The 14,393-nt window shown below is 40.7% G+C and overlaps 1 protein-coding gene across 7 annotated transcripts in view; it reads right to left on the bottom strand.

Annotated features, from left to right (window-relative positions):
- dysf (dysferlin, limb girdle muscular dystrophy 2B (autosomal recessive)) overlaps nt 1–11,472 on the bottom strand; it is a 63,067-nt gene extending 51,595 nt beyond the window's left edge. For 3 of the 7 annotated variants that reach the window (XM_034164850.1, XM_034164853.1, XM_034164852.1), the window contains exons 1-9: nt 11,200–11,472; nt 4,743–4,798; nt 4,170–4,261; nt 2,914–3,019; nt 2,592–2,712; nt 624–880; nt 413–541; nt 275–337; nt 129–179 (exon numbers count right to left, since the gene is read on the bottom strand). In XM_034164850.1, the coding sequence (XP_034020741.1) occupies nt 129–179; nt 275–337; nt 413–541; nt 624–880; nt 2,592–2,712; nt 2,914–3,019; nt 4,170–4,261; nt 4,743–4,798; nt 11,200–11,287 (963 nt within the window). In that variant the 5' untranslated portion in view covers nt 11,288–11,472. Of the gene's footprint in view, nt 1–128; nt 180–274; nt 338–412; nt 542–623; nt 881–2,591; nt 2,713–2,913; nt 3,020–4,169; nt 4,262–4,742; nt 4,799–8,240; nt 8,634–11,199 lie in introns of those variants that run through there. The other 4 variants (XM_034164854.1, XM_034164857.1, XM_034164851.1 and 1 more) reach the window with 3 other exon arrangements.
- Nucleotides 11,473–14,393: the final 2,921 nt, after the last annotated feature.

Here is a 14,393-nt window from a genome sequence, read left to right as displayed (position 1 = left end):
AAGTGCAGACACATCAGGCAGAATTAACACAAATGTTTCCTTTACACCCATCTTAAAGAACATCAGAACAGACCAGTTAGTCAGTCGGGGGGCAGGTTTGTTTAACAGGTAGAAGGATGATCGCTTACCTTGAATTCACCAATCACAGCATCAGTTCTCAGAGAGCGAGAGTCGCACACCTGTCAGGCAGACAGACAGATTTCACATTTTCTACATTACTTTTTTGTGTAAAACAGGTTTTGCGGGGCCTTCTCAGTAAAAAATTCTGACTCACAGTGATGAAGATCGGTTCATCAAATAAGTCTGATGGCGTCTCAAAGAAGTTCAAAAAGAAAGTCTGAAAGAAAAATCATCTCAGGATGTCAGATTTGTTTAGAGATTAGAAGACAGATGCATATTACAAAACGTTCACCTCATCAAAGACGGGATGGTTTCCCTTCCTGATGCGGGTTCTCTTGGTCTGCCCGGCCACTGCCACCTTAACGACGGGCTTGATGTTGACGCCGGGCAACTGTCGCCCTTCAATGACCCGAACCCGGACCTGAACAAGATGGCAAATAGGCAGAAGTGTGCAATAAGTGGATGAGAAAGAGACTTTGATTTCATTCAAATGTGATGTGCACCTGTATGTCCTGTGGTTTGTTGGGCAGCGGTTTGGCCTGACTGCTGGTTCCCCTCCTCCTCTTCCTTAACCCTCCATGGGTATGGTAGGATGGAGGTGAGCGTTTGGGCATTTGTGCAGTGGGCGATTCCTGGCCGAGGGGCCCCTGGGGGCCGACAATCACCATGGAATGTCCATCCTCAGCCCCCTGGTCCTCTGGGGGTTCCACCATGATCATACTCTCTGTATCCTCCTCACCCAAAGTGTCCAGAGAGACCACTAAAAAGATACAGAGTCAGAGAAACTAGTCAAATCTGGAATTATCATGGTCACAGAGCTGACAGAACCAAGATTTGTGCCACATTTAAGATTTCAAATAGTGTTTTGCATCTTCTCAAGGCATATTGAATTATTTCAACACGTGAAGACAGAAAACGAAGATGCCGATTCTGGTTGGATGAAGACACTTAATTAGGTACACCTGTCCAACTACTCACTCATGCAAATATCTAATCAGCCAATCACATGGAAGAAACCCAATGCCTTTAGGCTTGTAGACACAGTCAAGAGGATCTGCTAATGTTCAAAGCAAGCATCAGAATGGGGAAGAAAGTTGATTTAAATGACTCAAAGTAACGTGGGCTGGTTTGAGTATTTCATCTGTAGGGTCGACAGCAAATGGCTTTAAATGAAGAAACATCCAGCGAGTGGTGGTTCAGTGGGGAAAAATACCTGGCTGGTGGTAAAGCTTGTAAACAATGTTTGAGTTGAGAGAAAGGCACCGGTAAGAGAAATAACTCATTATGGTGTGCAGAAAAATATCTGTGAACACACAACACTTCAAACCTTGAAGCAGTGCCACTTCCTGTCAGCTATGAACGGGAAACTAAGGCTCTGTGGTGTAATTTTTTTTACCAAAGACCAGCTATGTGCTAACAACAAACATGTTACGGTGATACCCAAATGCCAGAAGGTGATTAAGTTGTGTATTACTGATAACAGTTAACAGATGTTTAGAAGGATAAAGTATATACTTTTTTGCTTAGACTAGTTAACAGCATTTAGAAAAACACACCTGATATATTCAAATGTTGTATGCAAAAAACATAAGTGTGAAAAATGTACACTTTTTTTAAAAAGCCATGAGGGAAGAATTTGGAATTAAGGGTGAAAACTTGAGTAAAGCACTTAATTAAAAAAACAAAACAAAACATTGAATTAAATCAAAGATACCAGTGGAAAATTATGATAATTTGGGGTTTTGTTTTTAAAAAAAAGGAGTGAATTTCTATGACCCAGAGTTAAACTCTCCAGATCTGGGTACTTTCTAAAAAATGATATCATCTACAGCTGTTTAATTGGTGTAAGATTTGCTATATTTACAACAGACCTCCCTTTGAGGTGGAGGAATTGACCTTTTCATAGTATTACAGGACTGTAAACCAGTGTAAATCAAAGCCGTTCCGTTGTTCTTTGAGGACTCTGTGGATTTTGCTTCCTTTGCCGGCAAATAAAAACTGTTGCTTTGGGACTTTGATTTTTCTCTGACTTTTTTGGGCACCTTTAAAGAGATATTTTTGAACCACTGAGCACTGCTAAAACACTTAGTCTTTCATCTGGTGATCAAAGACTCTGTCCGATGTCTCCACGACAGCCCCATGGACAATGGAAGATTGGAAAGATGTTGCCTGGTCTGGCGAGTCTTGATTTGTGCTGCCTCAGGGTCAGAATGTCTAATGCCCTGTGTCATATGTGGATCGATGGATCTGTCCTGTTATTCATCACCAATTCAGGCTGCTGCTGTTGTAACTATATGATGTTATCACGTTACGATCTATAGAAGAATGTTTCCAGCAATGTTTCCAGAATCTAAGTTACCAATAATTAAGACAGTTCTGAAGGCAAAAGGGGTAAACGCCTGGTTGTCGCTCGATGTATCTAACAAAGTTGGCAGTTAAGTGTAGATTTATTAATTAAATAATTCTATTACTTGTGACAGTGTCCAGCTCCACACTGGGGTTGTGCTGCAGGGCTTCAGGCTGAGAAGGAGGCTGAAATACCGGAGCTGATCCCGGGGGAGGGAGGTATGATATCTGTAGGGTCAACGTAGCCTAGTGGAGGCCAAAAAAATACAATAAAGGTAACTACAGATGGAAAGAGCACAACAGAATCAATAAAAATAGAAGCAGAGAGAACTGTGTAACTATCAGTGTCAAGATTTGTCGCAGGAAACAAGAGCCAAGATGTGTCAGTGGAGACACACCCGTAAGTGATGCCATGAGTGGTGAGAAGTGTTCGTACGCGTATCTCACCCCTGTGTTGTTTCTCTTGGTATCCAGCAGGGAGATGGTGAAGGAGGCGGCCAGGCTGGGAGAGTTGAGCACGTCTCTGAGTGACAGCCTGCACTCCCCCAAGAACCTAAACACACACACACACTCGGGATTAACTCTACGCTAAAAACTCTGACTGTTGGTCAAGATGCCTGGCGGTATAAGCCCAGATACCTGATGGAGGAATCCCAGTCAGCTATCAGGGCTTAAACTGAAGGAAGGTGTGAGAAGCCTCAATAGCCAAGGGGGACTCTGAAGATAGCCACTGCTTATTCTTCGCATCAAAAGGGTGGTTTGGACATCTGGTGAGAACGCTCCCTGGCTGTACGTCATATGTAGGAACTCTCCCTTTGCATGTCAGCTCAGTAAATTTGAGGTCTAAAACAAGCTGTGTCGGGCCTAAATGACAGTTACAAGCAGAAAAACGTCTGACGTTTGTGGACCTTTGGAGATATTTAACGTTAAGCCTTAAACACCTGAAAACATAAAATGTAGATAAGAAAAATTTATTTTGTACAATATGACCCCTTTAATGATTTTATTATTTCAACAAGAGTTGAACCTGCACTGATTTCATTTTAAAATCTTCTTAAAAGTTCAAATCTGGAAGGAAAACTCAGTTTTTCGGTTTAATATGTTTAATAAGCGTGACTGTGCACTGAAGGTCGTTTAAGCCCAACCATTAATCACTTTGCAATTAACAGGCTTCACCATTTTCTACCCTTAAACATGGTTATGGCAAAACGCAACCTCCTACCTAAATTAAACTCATCAATTCAAAGTGAAAAGGTCACACTTTGGCCTTTACGGCCCCAACGGAGCTGATCAATGATTAATTTAAACAAACAGATCATCAATCAGCAAATGGGTGGCTATATGAAGGAAAAAATGCATCACAGCCACAATAAGAGAATGACTGTGATTTTTTTTTTCAATACCACCCCTTCCCCTCTGAAGGAAGTCTAGCACATTTTGTCATCTTGACAGACTGGAACAGTAACGGTCCAAAAATAAACACATGAAGGGGTGATTTCCCCTTTCAACCACAAGCCACACCCCTCTTCGTGCGGTCAGGTTGGTCCACCGCAAGCAACGTTCTTCTCTCAGGCTCTGGAGTTTACAGATTTAGATTTTATTAATGCACTTCAGGATTTATCTGTATTTTTATTTAACCAGGTTTTGCTGGAAGGACCTCATTGCTCATGCTGATGCACATGTTGAGACCGGATGGTCCAAACCTGTTTCTTCCCATCTTCTCATGGTCTTTAACCACACAGTGAAGCTCTGCTCCGGAGTCCAGGGGAATCCCCTTCAGATCCCATTCAAATCCCTGATGGAGGCACAAGGAAACATAAGTCACACCTACAGTCCACTGCTGCAAAAAACAGTGGTCTTCCATCTCATGAACCATTACTGTAATCTTCATTAATCAATAAACAACACGGTAATAACAGGCAGCAAATGGTCTTTTATCAACACAACATTCTGTGACTGCTTACAGGTAGAACGTGGCACCAAACTGATTAAACTAATTTATGTTAAACGTCGAGGGGTCACTACACTCATGAAGCTACTGCACATTCAATCCCAGCTGGTCTGGCCTAGTGGTACAACTTTTACTATTGTGAGAAATCCTGGATCCACAGTATGAATAACAATATATCAGATCACGGGGCAAAAAAAAAAAAATTGCAAGAAATGTGTCTCAAGAAAGGGGGGAACTCGCTAACAGAAAACTAAATCCAGACATAAAATAAGGTTAGAAACTGGACCTTATTCAAAAAGTATTAAGGCTAATTAGCAGGAAGTACCTCGTTCCAAACAGGGTTAGGGTTGTTCTTGATGACCTTCGTCTTCTTCTTGGACCCTGCAAAAGGAGGCAAATGCATTTCAAAATTTATAAAAGACAAAATTTGTAATAGGATGAGCTGTGCAGTTTTATTTGTAAATCCAGTGGAGGGTATTAAAGTTTATTAGCATGATTTGTTTTGATGATGCACTAAATAACACGACAATGAGTTTGCCAGTCTGTGACCTTATATGACATTTTTCCAAGTGGTTCCACAAAACTCTTACTCAGATGACGTATCCCATATTCTCAAAAGAATATTGCCCCAAAATACTCTATTGTATGAGTCAGCAAACAAAGAAATAAATGCAGCTTTGTGACAACTAGACGCTTCGCACACAGACAAGTTCAAATACGATATTCCCAAGTGGCATCGGACAATAGCTTGATATACGCGTCGCGTGTGTGTTTATTTCCTATAACTTGGAACTCTGGCGTCCTGTCTTTCGGGCACTCTGACTGGAAGTTGGACTGGCTGATGCCAGAATTTATCTTTGGCTGCTGGCTCACGTCACAGAACAAGCACAATGCTGAACTCTCAAACACACACGCACGCGAACAAAACTCCAGCAGTGGAAAAGTCTCATCCTTGCCATTTATAGTTTTACAGAGAAAACGGAATAAATGTGTAAAAGCCTACACACAGTCACGGGTTGTGGATGTTCACTTATTTCCATTTATCAGTCTGGAGCGTCGTGGAGAGTCTAGAATAGATAAAAACGTTCTTAATGTCCAGAATCCTACTTGTTTGTTTAAAATTATTTGTTTGTACTCTTTATTTGGTATTGAAGAGTCATTTTTCAGATTTGTAAATGAAAACTTTGGAAGTTTGTATCTTTCTTTCTTCACCCCCCCCCCCCCAAGAAGTCTTGTTTTCTTTCCTGTTTTTCTCCAGGCTACACTCAACGTGAGAACACAGGCACAATCTACATAAGTGTACCTCCGTTCTTGGATGTTTTGCTAAAGAACACCTCCACCCTTTCCACAGAGGGTCAGGAGGCTACCTGGTGCTGGGACACATGTTAATTTTGAACCCCCTCCTCCCAAGAGCTGATATCTGATTTGGCATCTCTGAGTCAAGAAGTGGCACAGCGCTGACATCCGTCTTGGCCCAGTTTCTGTCATGGCCCAAGAATAGGACAGACTGTGACCCACAGACCTGCGGAACGCAGATGGGGATGCTAAGTTTAGACCCAGGCTCTGTGTGTATACCTGGATTATCGTATGCAAACAGGAATACGCTACCATTTAGGAAGAGAATATATTTGACAAGTGTTGTTGTCCAGCCATTGTGTTCGTATAATGGCAGGAGAAAAACCACTATACCGGTCCATACCACAGAATCACAGCAGGCCTATGCAGGCTTTCGGAATCAATGCACTTCATTTTTTTTTCCTTGTTGACCCAGAGTTTGGTGTAATGAAGCTGCCTCATTCCACATGGGTTTTTGCAATGCAAAACGATCAGAAAATATTCTGGCATTGATAAGAGGAATTGATAACATCTGAAGGATACGACTAGGTTGGACTGGAAAATTTGGAACCTCTTCATAACTGGAACTGGTTCCTAATGATAGTCACCTCCATTTTGGATATTGCTTACTTCCATCACCACAAAGATCTGCAGGGTCCAGACTGCTCATGATCGGCAATAAGCAACTGATGTTTCAGTTTTTTCCTTCCTTGTCAGGTATAATTTCTAAAAATGGGCCGTAATTGAGCAGAAACTCTCTCTTCCTGTGTCTGTGTACTGGAAATATATCAAGGCTGCAGACCACAGACCAGTTCAGACAAACAACCTGGTGATGTATACAATATGTCTTACAGTTCTTTTCCATCAATCATTAAGAAATAATACTGCGTTCAAATCCCACCCCTGCCACATTTCTCCATGTAATGTGGAGTTGCGTCAGGAAGGGCATCCGGCGTAAAACCTGTGCCAAATCAACATGCAGATCCACCTTGGATTTGCTGTGGCGCCCCGAGTGCAAACAAGGGAGCAGCTGAAGGGACTTACTTACCAGTGTGGGACTGCATGTTAATCTGTCTGGACGAGGCAGTTCTCAAAAACTGAGAGACCATGCAAAAAGACAAGTGAGGGAAGTCACCAAGATGTGCATCCATTCATATATTTTCTGTACCCCTTTAACCCAATTAAGGGTTGGGGGGGGGGGGGTATCAGTCTATCACAGGGCCAAAAGTGCTGCACAAAGTGCCAGCATGTGGAATTTTGCAGTGTTTATCAACACAAGTGGACTATATAGCATACATAACCATCTGTTCAATTGTGAATCAGCAAATTAGCTTTTGGCAGAGTAGAAAGAGATGGGAAATGTGCTTGTCAGGGAGTCCCCAAGGACCAGGGTTGGGACCCACTGAGCTATAGTTTTCCATAAGGCATATGGGATGCTCAAACTTAGGTATACATTTTATTTATACATATTCACATTTTGTGTGTCCAGTTAATTATGACAAATCAATTACAGCCCTAGTGAAGGGGCTGTATATAAAAATGCTGCAATTCCTAAATGGGTAATGCAGTGTGTTTGAATTTACAGTCCACGCTACACGCACATCGTGACTGTTTCATTTCAAAGCCATTGTGGAAACCAAATACTTAACTAGTAAGTACAGTAAATTGGTAATTAAAATAAAGCATCCCAATAAGACTTTGTAAATACAGCTGTATTTCTGGAATGTACAGGCAATTTTTTTCCTTCCAATGACTGAACATCAGGACTTGCTTTTGGGATTATGTTTAGAGTTTGGTTGGAGGACCAGGGAATGCATTATGTCACAGACATTCTCCCCAACTACACAAATACAACCATGTTGGGATTGGCACCAGGAAACTGTGACAAAGGCAGGAAGTAAGAGCAGAGGTCACTTCATTAAGACGACAGACACGACTCGTGGAAAGCACCACAAAGTGAACAACAACTGAAGTTGACCAAAACAAATAAATAAATGAATAAATAACAGAAGGTAGCCACATCGGCTTCACTCTCAATTACAGCAGAATCAAATGTGACTTTCATCACGCTGCATTCAAACACAAATTTCTACAGTTTTTGAAGTATCCTAATTGCATATAAGTTGGACACAGAACATGAAAGTACCACACCATGTACTCCAAGTATTCACCCTCAGCTCTTTTCAAAGTGTTTGTGCTCATGTAACAATAATGCACAACTTCTAACCCACCTCACAGAGGACGCCACTCTTTGGAGGCACTAGCAGTGAATGAGTATTTTCAAAAATTACAACTGAATTCTTATTAAAGGCAAAATGTTTTTAAAATGCGCAACTTTTTCCTCAAAAAACCTTTTTTTTTTTTTGGGCCAAACACCAGCCCTTGCACACCACTGAATCAGCTCAAAATCAAGTAAACAAAAGGAATAGAAAATGACTGGAGCTTATGATACGGAGACGAAGCTATGACTCTCCCGCGACCCTCTTACCTCTGAAGGTGATGCTAACCAGGGGGTGAGAGTATCTCAGGTTGTTGGCTCGCTGAACAACGCAGCGCAACATATCTGAAACTGCAGCAGACTCAAACGAGTAAAGATGTCCCTCAGAAAAGGCGCAACTCAAGATCAGATAAGGCAGGTGACTTAGTTCACCAGGTGACTGAAGGAATCACTAGTGACATAATGTTACCAAAAAACATAACAAAAAACAAAAAAAAAAAACAAACACAAGACAGGTTCCTTCTTTGTCAATAAATGAATAAAAGATACGACTGATCTTGATTGGTGAAATTTCATGAACTAGATTTTCTCAACTGATCCAGATTTTCACATAACTGCTTTAAGGAATCAACATCTGCTAGTGAAAAAGAAAAATACAAAATATCCACAAGTGGAATCGTACAGTAAAAATAAAAGTTCTCTTCCCACACGTGGACGATCAGTCTTCACTGAGCATGTTCTGATTTTCTCTGTCGGCGTCAGAGGAGAGAGCGCGTCTGGAACACACCTCACCATCCAGAGGAAATCACAACATTTCCTGCACTCTTTTCCTCTTGTCTCCTGATTCAGGAGGGGACATATCCACCTCCCCTCTGCTTTAATCTGTCCATCTCACTCAGTGCATCTCTATTTATTTCAAACTAAACTCTTTACTGCAAACTCAACCACCTCGTCACAAAATGCAAAAGTTGCACTGTGCACAATTTCTCCAATTACAGCCACAGAAGGTCCAATTATTTATGCAACCATTATTTTAGCTTTTATATTCTTATTTCATTTATGTCATGCTGTATAGTTTAGTTTTCACTGCGAGTTCAAAGGGTATCATTTTACAATTTTTTATATATGCAGCCTTTTTTTTTAATGTGATGTCATTCCTACATTCAGACATGCAACAGCTCAAGGGTGCATATACTTTTTCTTGTCATTGCATTTATCTCTCTCCAGTGCAAATTATCAAATGATTCAAGAAATCTGCAGGCAACAATGCAAACCTAATCTGAATTCTTGTGACCTCTGACCTCTCAGATGGCACTGAAAGCGCAACACCACTCACTAATCTCATCAATAGCTGAGATAACTACATGCGCAAGGGTTACTTTGGGAAACCTTTGTTAACCATGACAATATTGAATTACTTAAAACTTTACTGTGCAAAACAAAAAGCCTCGTGTTAACCTTGTCATGAAGTGGCATCAACTTCTCTGGGCTCAGAATCATCTGGGCTGGACCATCACAAAATAGAAATGTGTATTGTGGTCAGACAAGCCAGTATTCCAGATCTCTTTTTGGAAGAAATAGATATCATGTGCTCCGGACCAAAGACGAAAAGGACTTCGGACATCCAGACTGTGATGAGCAACAAGTCCATAATCCAAGTTCTGTCATGGTATGAGGTTGTGTCCATGCCCTTAGCAAAGGTAATTTATAGTCCTGTGATAGCAGCATTAATGAGATGCTTCCTTTAAAGATATCTTATCCAAGGATGTCCATGTGTTCTTTCAACAAGACAATACAAAACCACATTCTGCGCACATGACAAAGGCATGGCTGTGGAGAATTTTGAAATGGAAAAAACAAATGGAACGTCGACAACCTTATATTGTTGCACACAGCGCCAAACATCTTTTAAGTGCTTTGAGAAGGAATGGAACTTTAATAAAGTGGTAAATGCTTTAGCACCACAATTGTTTGGGGAATGTGTTGCAGGCCTGAGATGCAGGAATGGATGCATATTGTTGTTGCCGTTGTCTTTCGGCTGGCCCCATGTGTTGGTTACCACACAGTACAGATGCACAATGAGATTTGGCACAAGTTTTACACCGGATGCCCATTGTGATGCAACTCCAGAACAGAGGCATATTAAGAAATAAAACAAGGCTGACACAAAAAACATGAAATCATAGGTTCATAATGTCTGCAATGAAATAAAAGTCTATGTCAGAGTCACTTTTTTTAAATATGCATTTTCCATCTTATCCCAACTTTTTCTGATTTGTGATTGTAGATTTAAATATGTAAATGGGACATATGTGCTTTAAACAAACATCCCTATAACCAGAAAAAAACTTCAAATTTCAAGGATATTTACAAACAGGGTTATATTAATAATGGCTGTCTTATTAGTTTCGCTACTTCTAGTCCTGTTATATTTACCTATTATCTATCTATGTGACTGTCATATGCACGGGGTATACATTGCCACTCCGAAATCTTTCACTGGAGGTTTGTTTACACCATTATTTTTTGCAAACAGAGCTAGAAAACCCTGTATGATTTATAGTCATGTGACCTCATAAAAGGAGTTTAAATACATGCAGGTTAATTTGTATAAAATTGTAATGGCTAAAAATAAATAAATGTGTGGGTCTGTCTGTGCGCGTTTGTGTGTAAGACTGCAGGCAGTGTCCTTAATTATACAGAGAAACTTCTGTCTGGAAAAGTAAGTGCTCTCCTCTGCTGCATTCAACTGTAGTTTAAAGTATTGCAGTACACTGTGGTTTACTGTACTGTCCTCTATGATACACTTTCATCTGATGTGGTCTACATCGTACACCATATTGTTCTGGTCAACTGAAGTTAATTGCACTCTATTGCACTTTACTGTTAAAAGTACATATTTGATGTACTATTCTAGTCTACTACAGAACCAAATGTTGGCCTCAAGATCCAAATGCAAGTCCTAATTTAGTGACTGCAAACAGATTTCTGTAAGTACACACCTCACGAGGGTATAGGAGTGTAGTTCTTTGCTCTGTGTGTCACTGCATTCTGTCATCAGTGTCCTCTATCTGCCCCACCCCAGACATTAAAGATGACTGCTGAGGCTTCCAATAATAACCTCAGCTGTTGGAGAGTGAGCCAGCAGCACATGCACATGGAGAGAGGGAGGTTTCAGCAGTTAGATCCACACTATGGTGTCTCAGTCTTTTACCGTGTCCGTCCCTACCTTCATAGGAGACACTGCAGTAAGCATCGCTGATGTCGTCGTCCGGCGTGTGCAGCCGCTCTGCACACAGTATAAACACACGCAGCATCACACACACACAGACACGTTCACGTAAAGCAGAGGTCTCTCAAACCCATATGATCCATGTACAGGCCTCAATATGTCCAAACGTCCTCAGATTGACAGACACATAGCAGAAAGAGAGACAGTAGACAAGAGACGAAGAGGACGAATAGCAACTGAGAGATCAAAGTATAACGCAGCTCTCAGCTGTGTCACTCGACATTCTCTCTCTCTCTCTCACACACACACACACACACACACACACACACACACACACACACACACACACACACACACACACACACACACACACACACACACACACACACACACACACACACACACACAGAGTCCCTTCAATCACAACAGGCTTAAAGAAACAGTAATACAGACATACAGTGGTTTTATTAAAAAGAGGACCTGAAAGTTCAGCTACAATTTGCCACAAGGTACATCTGAGATGCAAGCCTAGACTTAATGTTTTGGTGAAAGAAACCCCTGCCCTTTACCACTTCATCATGAAGCTGTATAACTGGGGATACAAAATGCAAAACATGCACTATGCACAATTTCTCCAATCACAGCCACAGAAGCCTGTAACTTATTCTGGGTTGTCTGGGTGTCTTGGTGGCTTTCCTCACTCTTCTCCTTCTTACACAGTCACACAGTTTTTGAGAACTGTCTGCTCCACACAGATTTACCATAGAGTGCCATACTGTTTGTATTTCTTCATAACTGATGTAAATAAAGTTCAAGACATATTCAGTGACTTGGAAATGTTCATGTATCCATCCCCTGACTTGTCTGAACAATACTGTCAATTAAACTGATTATTTACAGGTATTATACAAAAGGGGCTGATTACTTATGCAACCCAACATCTTGGCTTTTATATTTTTATTTAATTTATATCAAGTTGTAGAGATTTACTTTCAGTTTGAGTCTAAAGAAGATAATGTAGAGATTTTATATTGAGATACCTGATTTATTTTTTGTATTTGAGATGCCATAAACAATAATTTAACACCCTTATTGGACCAGAGCACAAATGCACGATCAATTAAAGATGGGGGAAAGGAGTGATTAGCAGTTATGGGTGCCAACGTGGAATATGTTTGAAAACCAAAACAATGCCTGAACTGATTCCAAATCTTCATAGTCGTCTTAATAATGCCATTTTTGGTATAACTTGTAATAGGGGATTTAACCGGGGAATGGGCCAGAGCTGAAAGTGACACTGACTTACAGGAAGATTGTTCCATACCCAACCAGAGTGATAACTGTGAACCCGAATGTAGCCAATATTGAATTATTTTGAGGTGAGCAGCCCAGTAATAAAATTTAAAGTTGGGTAAGGCCATACCTCCCAGCTTCTTCGGCCTTTGCAAATATTGTTTGCGTAATCTTGGTGGTTTCTTGTTCCAAATAAAATCAGAGATAGTGGTATCTAACTTGCAAAAGAAGATCTGCGAAAGGAAAATTGGTATACACTGAAACAAATACAAAAACCTGGGAAGGACATTCATCTTGATAATATTAATTTGGGCAGCTAGAGACAAGTTTAGCACTGACCAATGATTAAAGCTGTTTTGTACGTGCGACAGAAGAGCAGTGAAATTAGCGTGAAAAAGATCCTTGAATTTAGCAGTAACCTGAATCCCAAGATATTTTAACTCGTGCCGAGCAACCTTAAATGGTAAAGTGTGAAGTGAGTATTCATGAGCTGCCTTATTAAGAGGAAGCTCACTCTTACCCAAATTCAACCTATAACCAGATATGGATCCAAATGAATGTAGAACAGAAAGTGCAGCTGGGATTGACACAGAGAAGTCAGTAATAAATAAGAGAAGGTCATCTGCATATAGAGACACTTTCTGTTCTCGCCCACAACTGACAATGCCTTTAATGTGTAGGTCACCACGAAGCGCAATGGAAAGAGGCTCAACTGCCACGGTGAATAAAAGAGGACTTAAAGGGCACCCTTGGCATGTCGAATGATAAAGAGGAAAGTAGGAGGACCGATTATTATTTGTCCTAACTGAAGCTGAAGGGGATGAGTATAAAAGCTTCACCCAAGAAATAAAATTTTCCTTAAAACCAAATTTCCCTAAAGTATAAAATAAATATGACCACTCAACACGGTCAAAGGCCTTCTCCGCATCTAAAGAAATAATTGCTTGAGGTAAGGCTGATGTTGGGAGATTATAAACAGTATTAAAGAGCCTTCTCAAATTAAAAAAAGAGTGCCTATTTTTAACAAACCCCGTTTGATCAGGTGAGATGATACTTGGAAGAATAGTTTCTAAGCGAAGAGCAAGCATTTTAGACAAAATTTTAAAATCCACATTTAATAAACTAATCGGTCTGTACAAGGAGCAACTAAGCGGGTCCTTGTCCTTTTTCAAGATAAGAGAAATCGATGCCTGATTAAGTGTGGGAGGAAGTTTACCAGTCAGAAAAGATTCATTAAACATATCAATCAGAACCGGGGCTAGCTTGTCTTGAAAACACCTATAGAACTCTACAGGAAAGCCGTCTGGCCCTGGACATTTGCCAGACTGCATCGCCTTAAGAGCACCTGAAAGTTCTAGAGCGGTTATTGAGGTTTCCAATTGATCTACCATATCCAAGTTGACATGAGGGATTTTTAAAAACGAGAAAAGAAGCGCTCAAAATCTTGCTTTCCAGCATTTATCTCTGACGTATACGAGTATAATGAAGCATAATAGGCTCTAAATTCATCATTTATTCTTTCTAGGTCTATTGTGGTGCCTAAAGATGTGGCAATTTCGGGAATCTGATGAGAGGATATGGTCTGCCGTAACTGATGTGCCAACACTCTACCTGCTTTATCCCCCTGTTCAAAGTATACACTACTGGTCTAAAGTAACAACCGCACGATCCGCAGCCAATGTATTAAATTCTGACTGAGCCGTAAGACATTCATTGTATAAATCCTGAGTTGGAGAAGCGGCATATACAGAATCTAAATGGGTAATGTGATTAGTTAAGGTAACCAATCTCTCCCTCTTCACCCTTCTATCGTGACTTACGTTAAGAGATAATTTGACCTCTAATGTAAGCTTTCAGCTTCTCCCATAGAACCGACGCAGAGACATCAGGGGTCCTGC

This window comes from Thalassophryne amazonica, chromosome 23 (assembly GCF_902500255.1).
Source record: "Thalassophryne amazonica chromosome 23, fThaAma1.1, whole genome shotgun sequence".
Classification (NCBI taxonomy): Eukaryota; Metazoa; Chordata; class Actinopteri; order Batrachoidiformes; family Batrachoididae; genus Thalassophryne; species Thalassophryne amazonica.
This window is presented reverse-complemented; position numbering and strand designations above follow the sequence as displayed.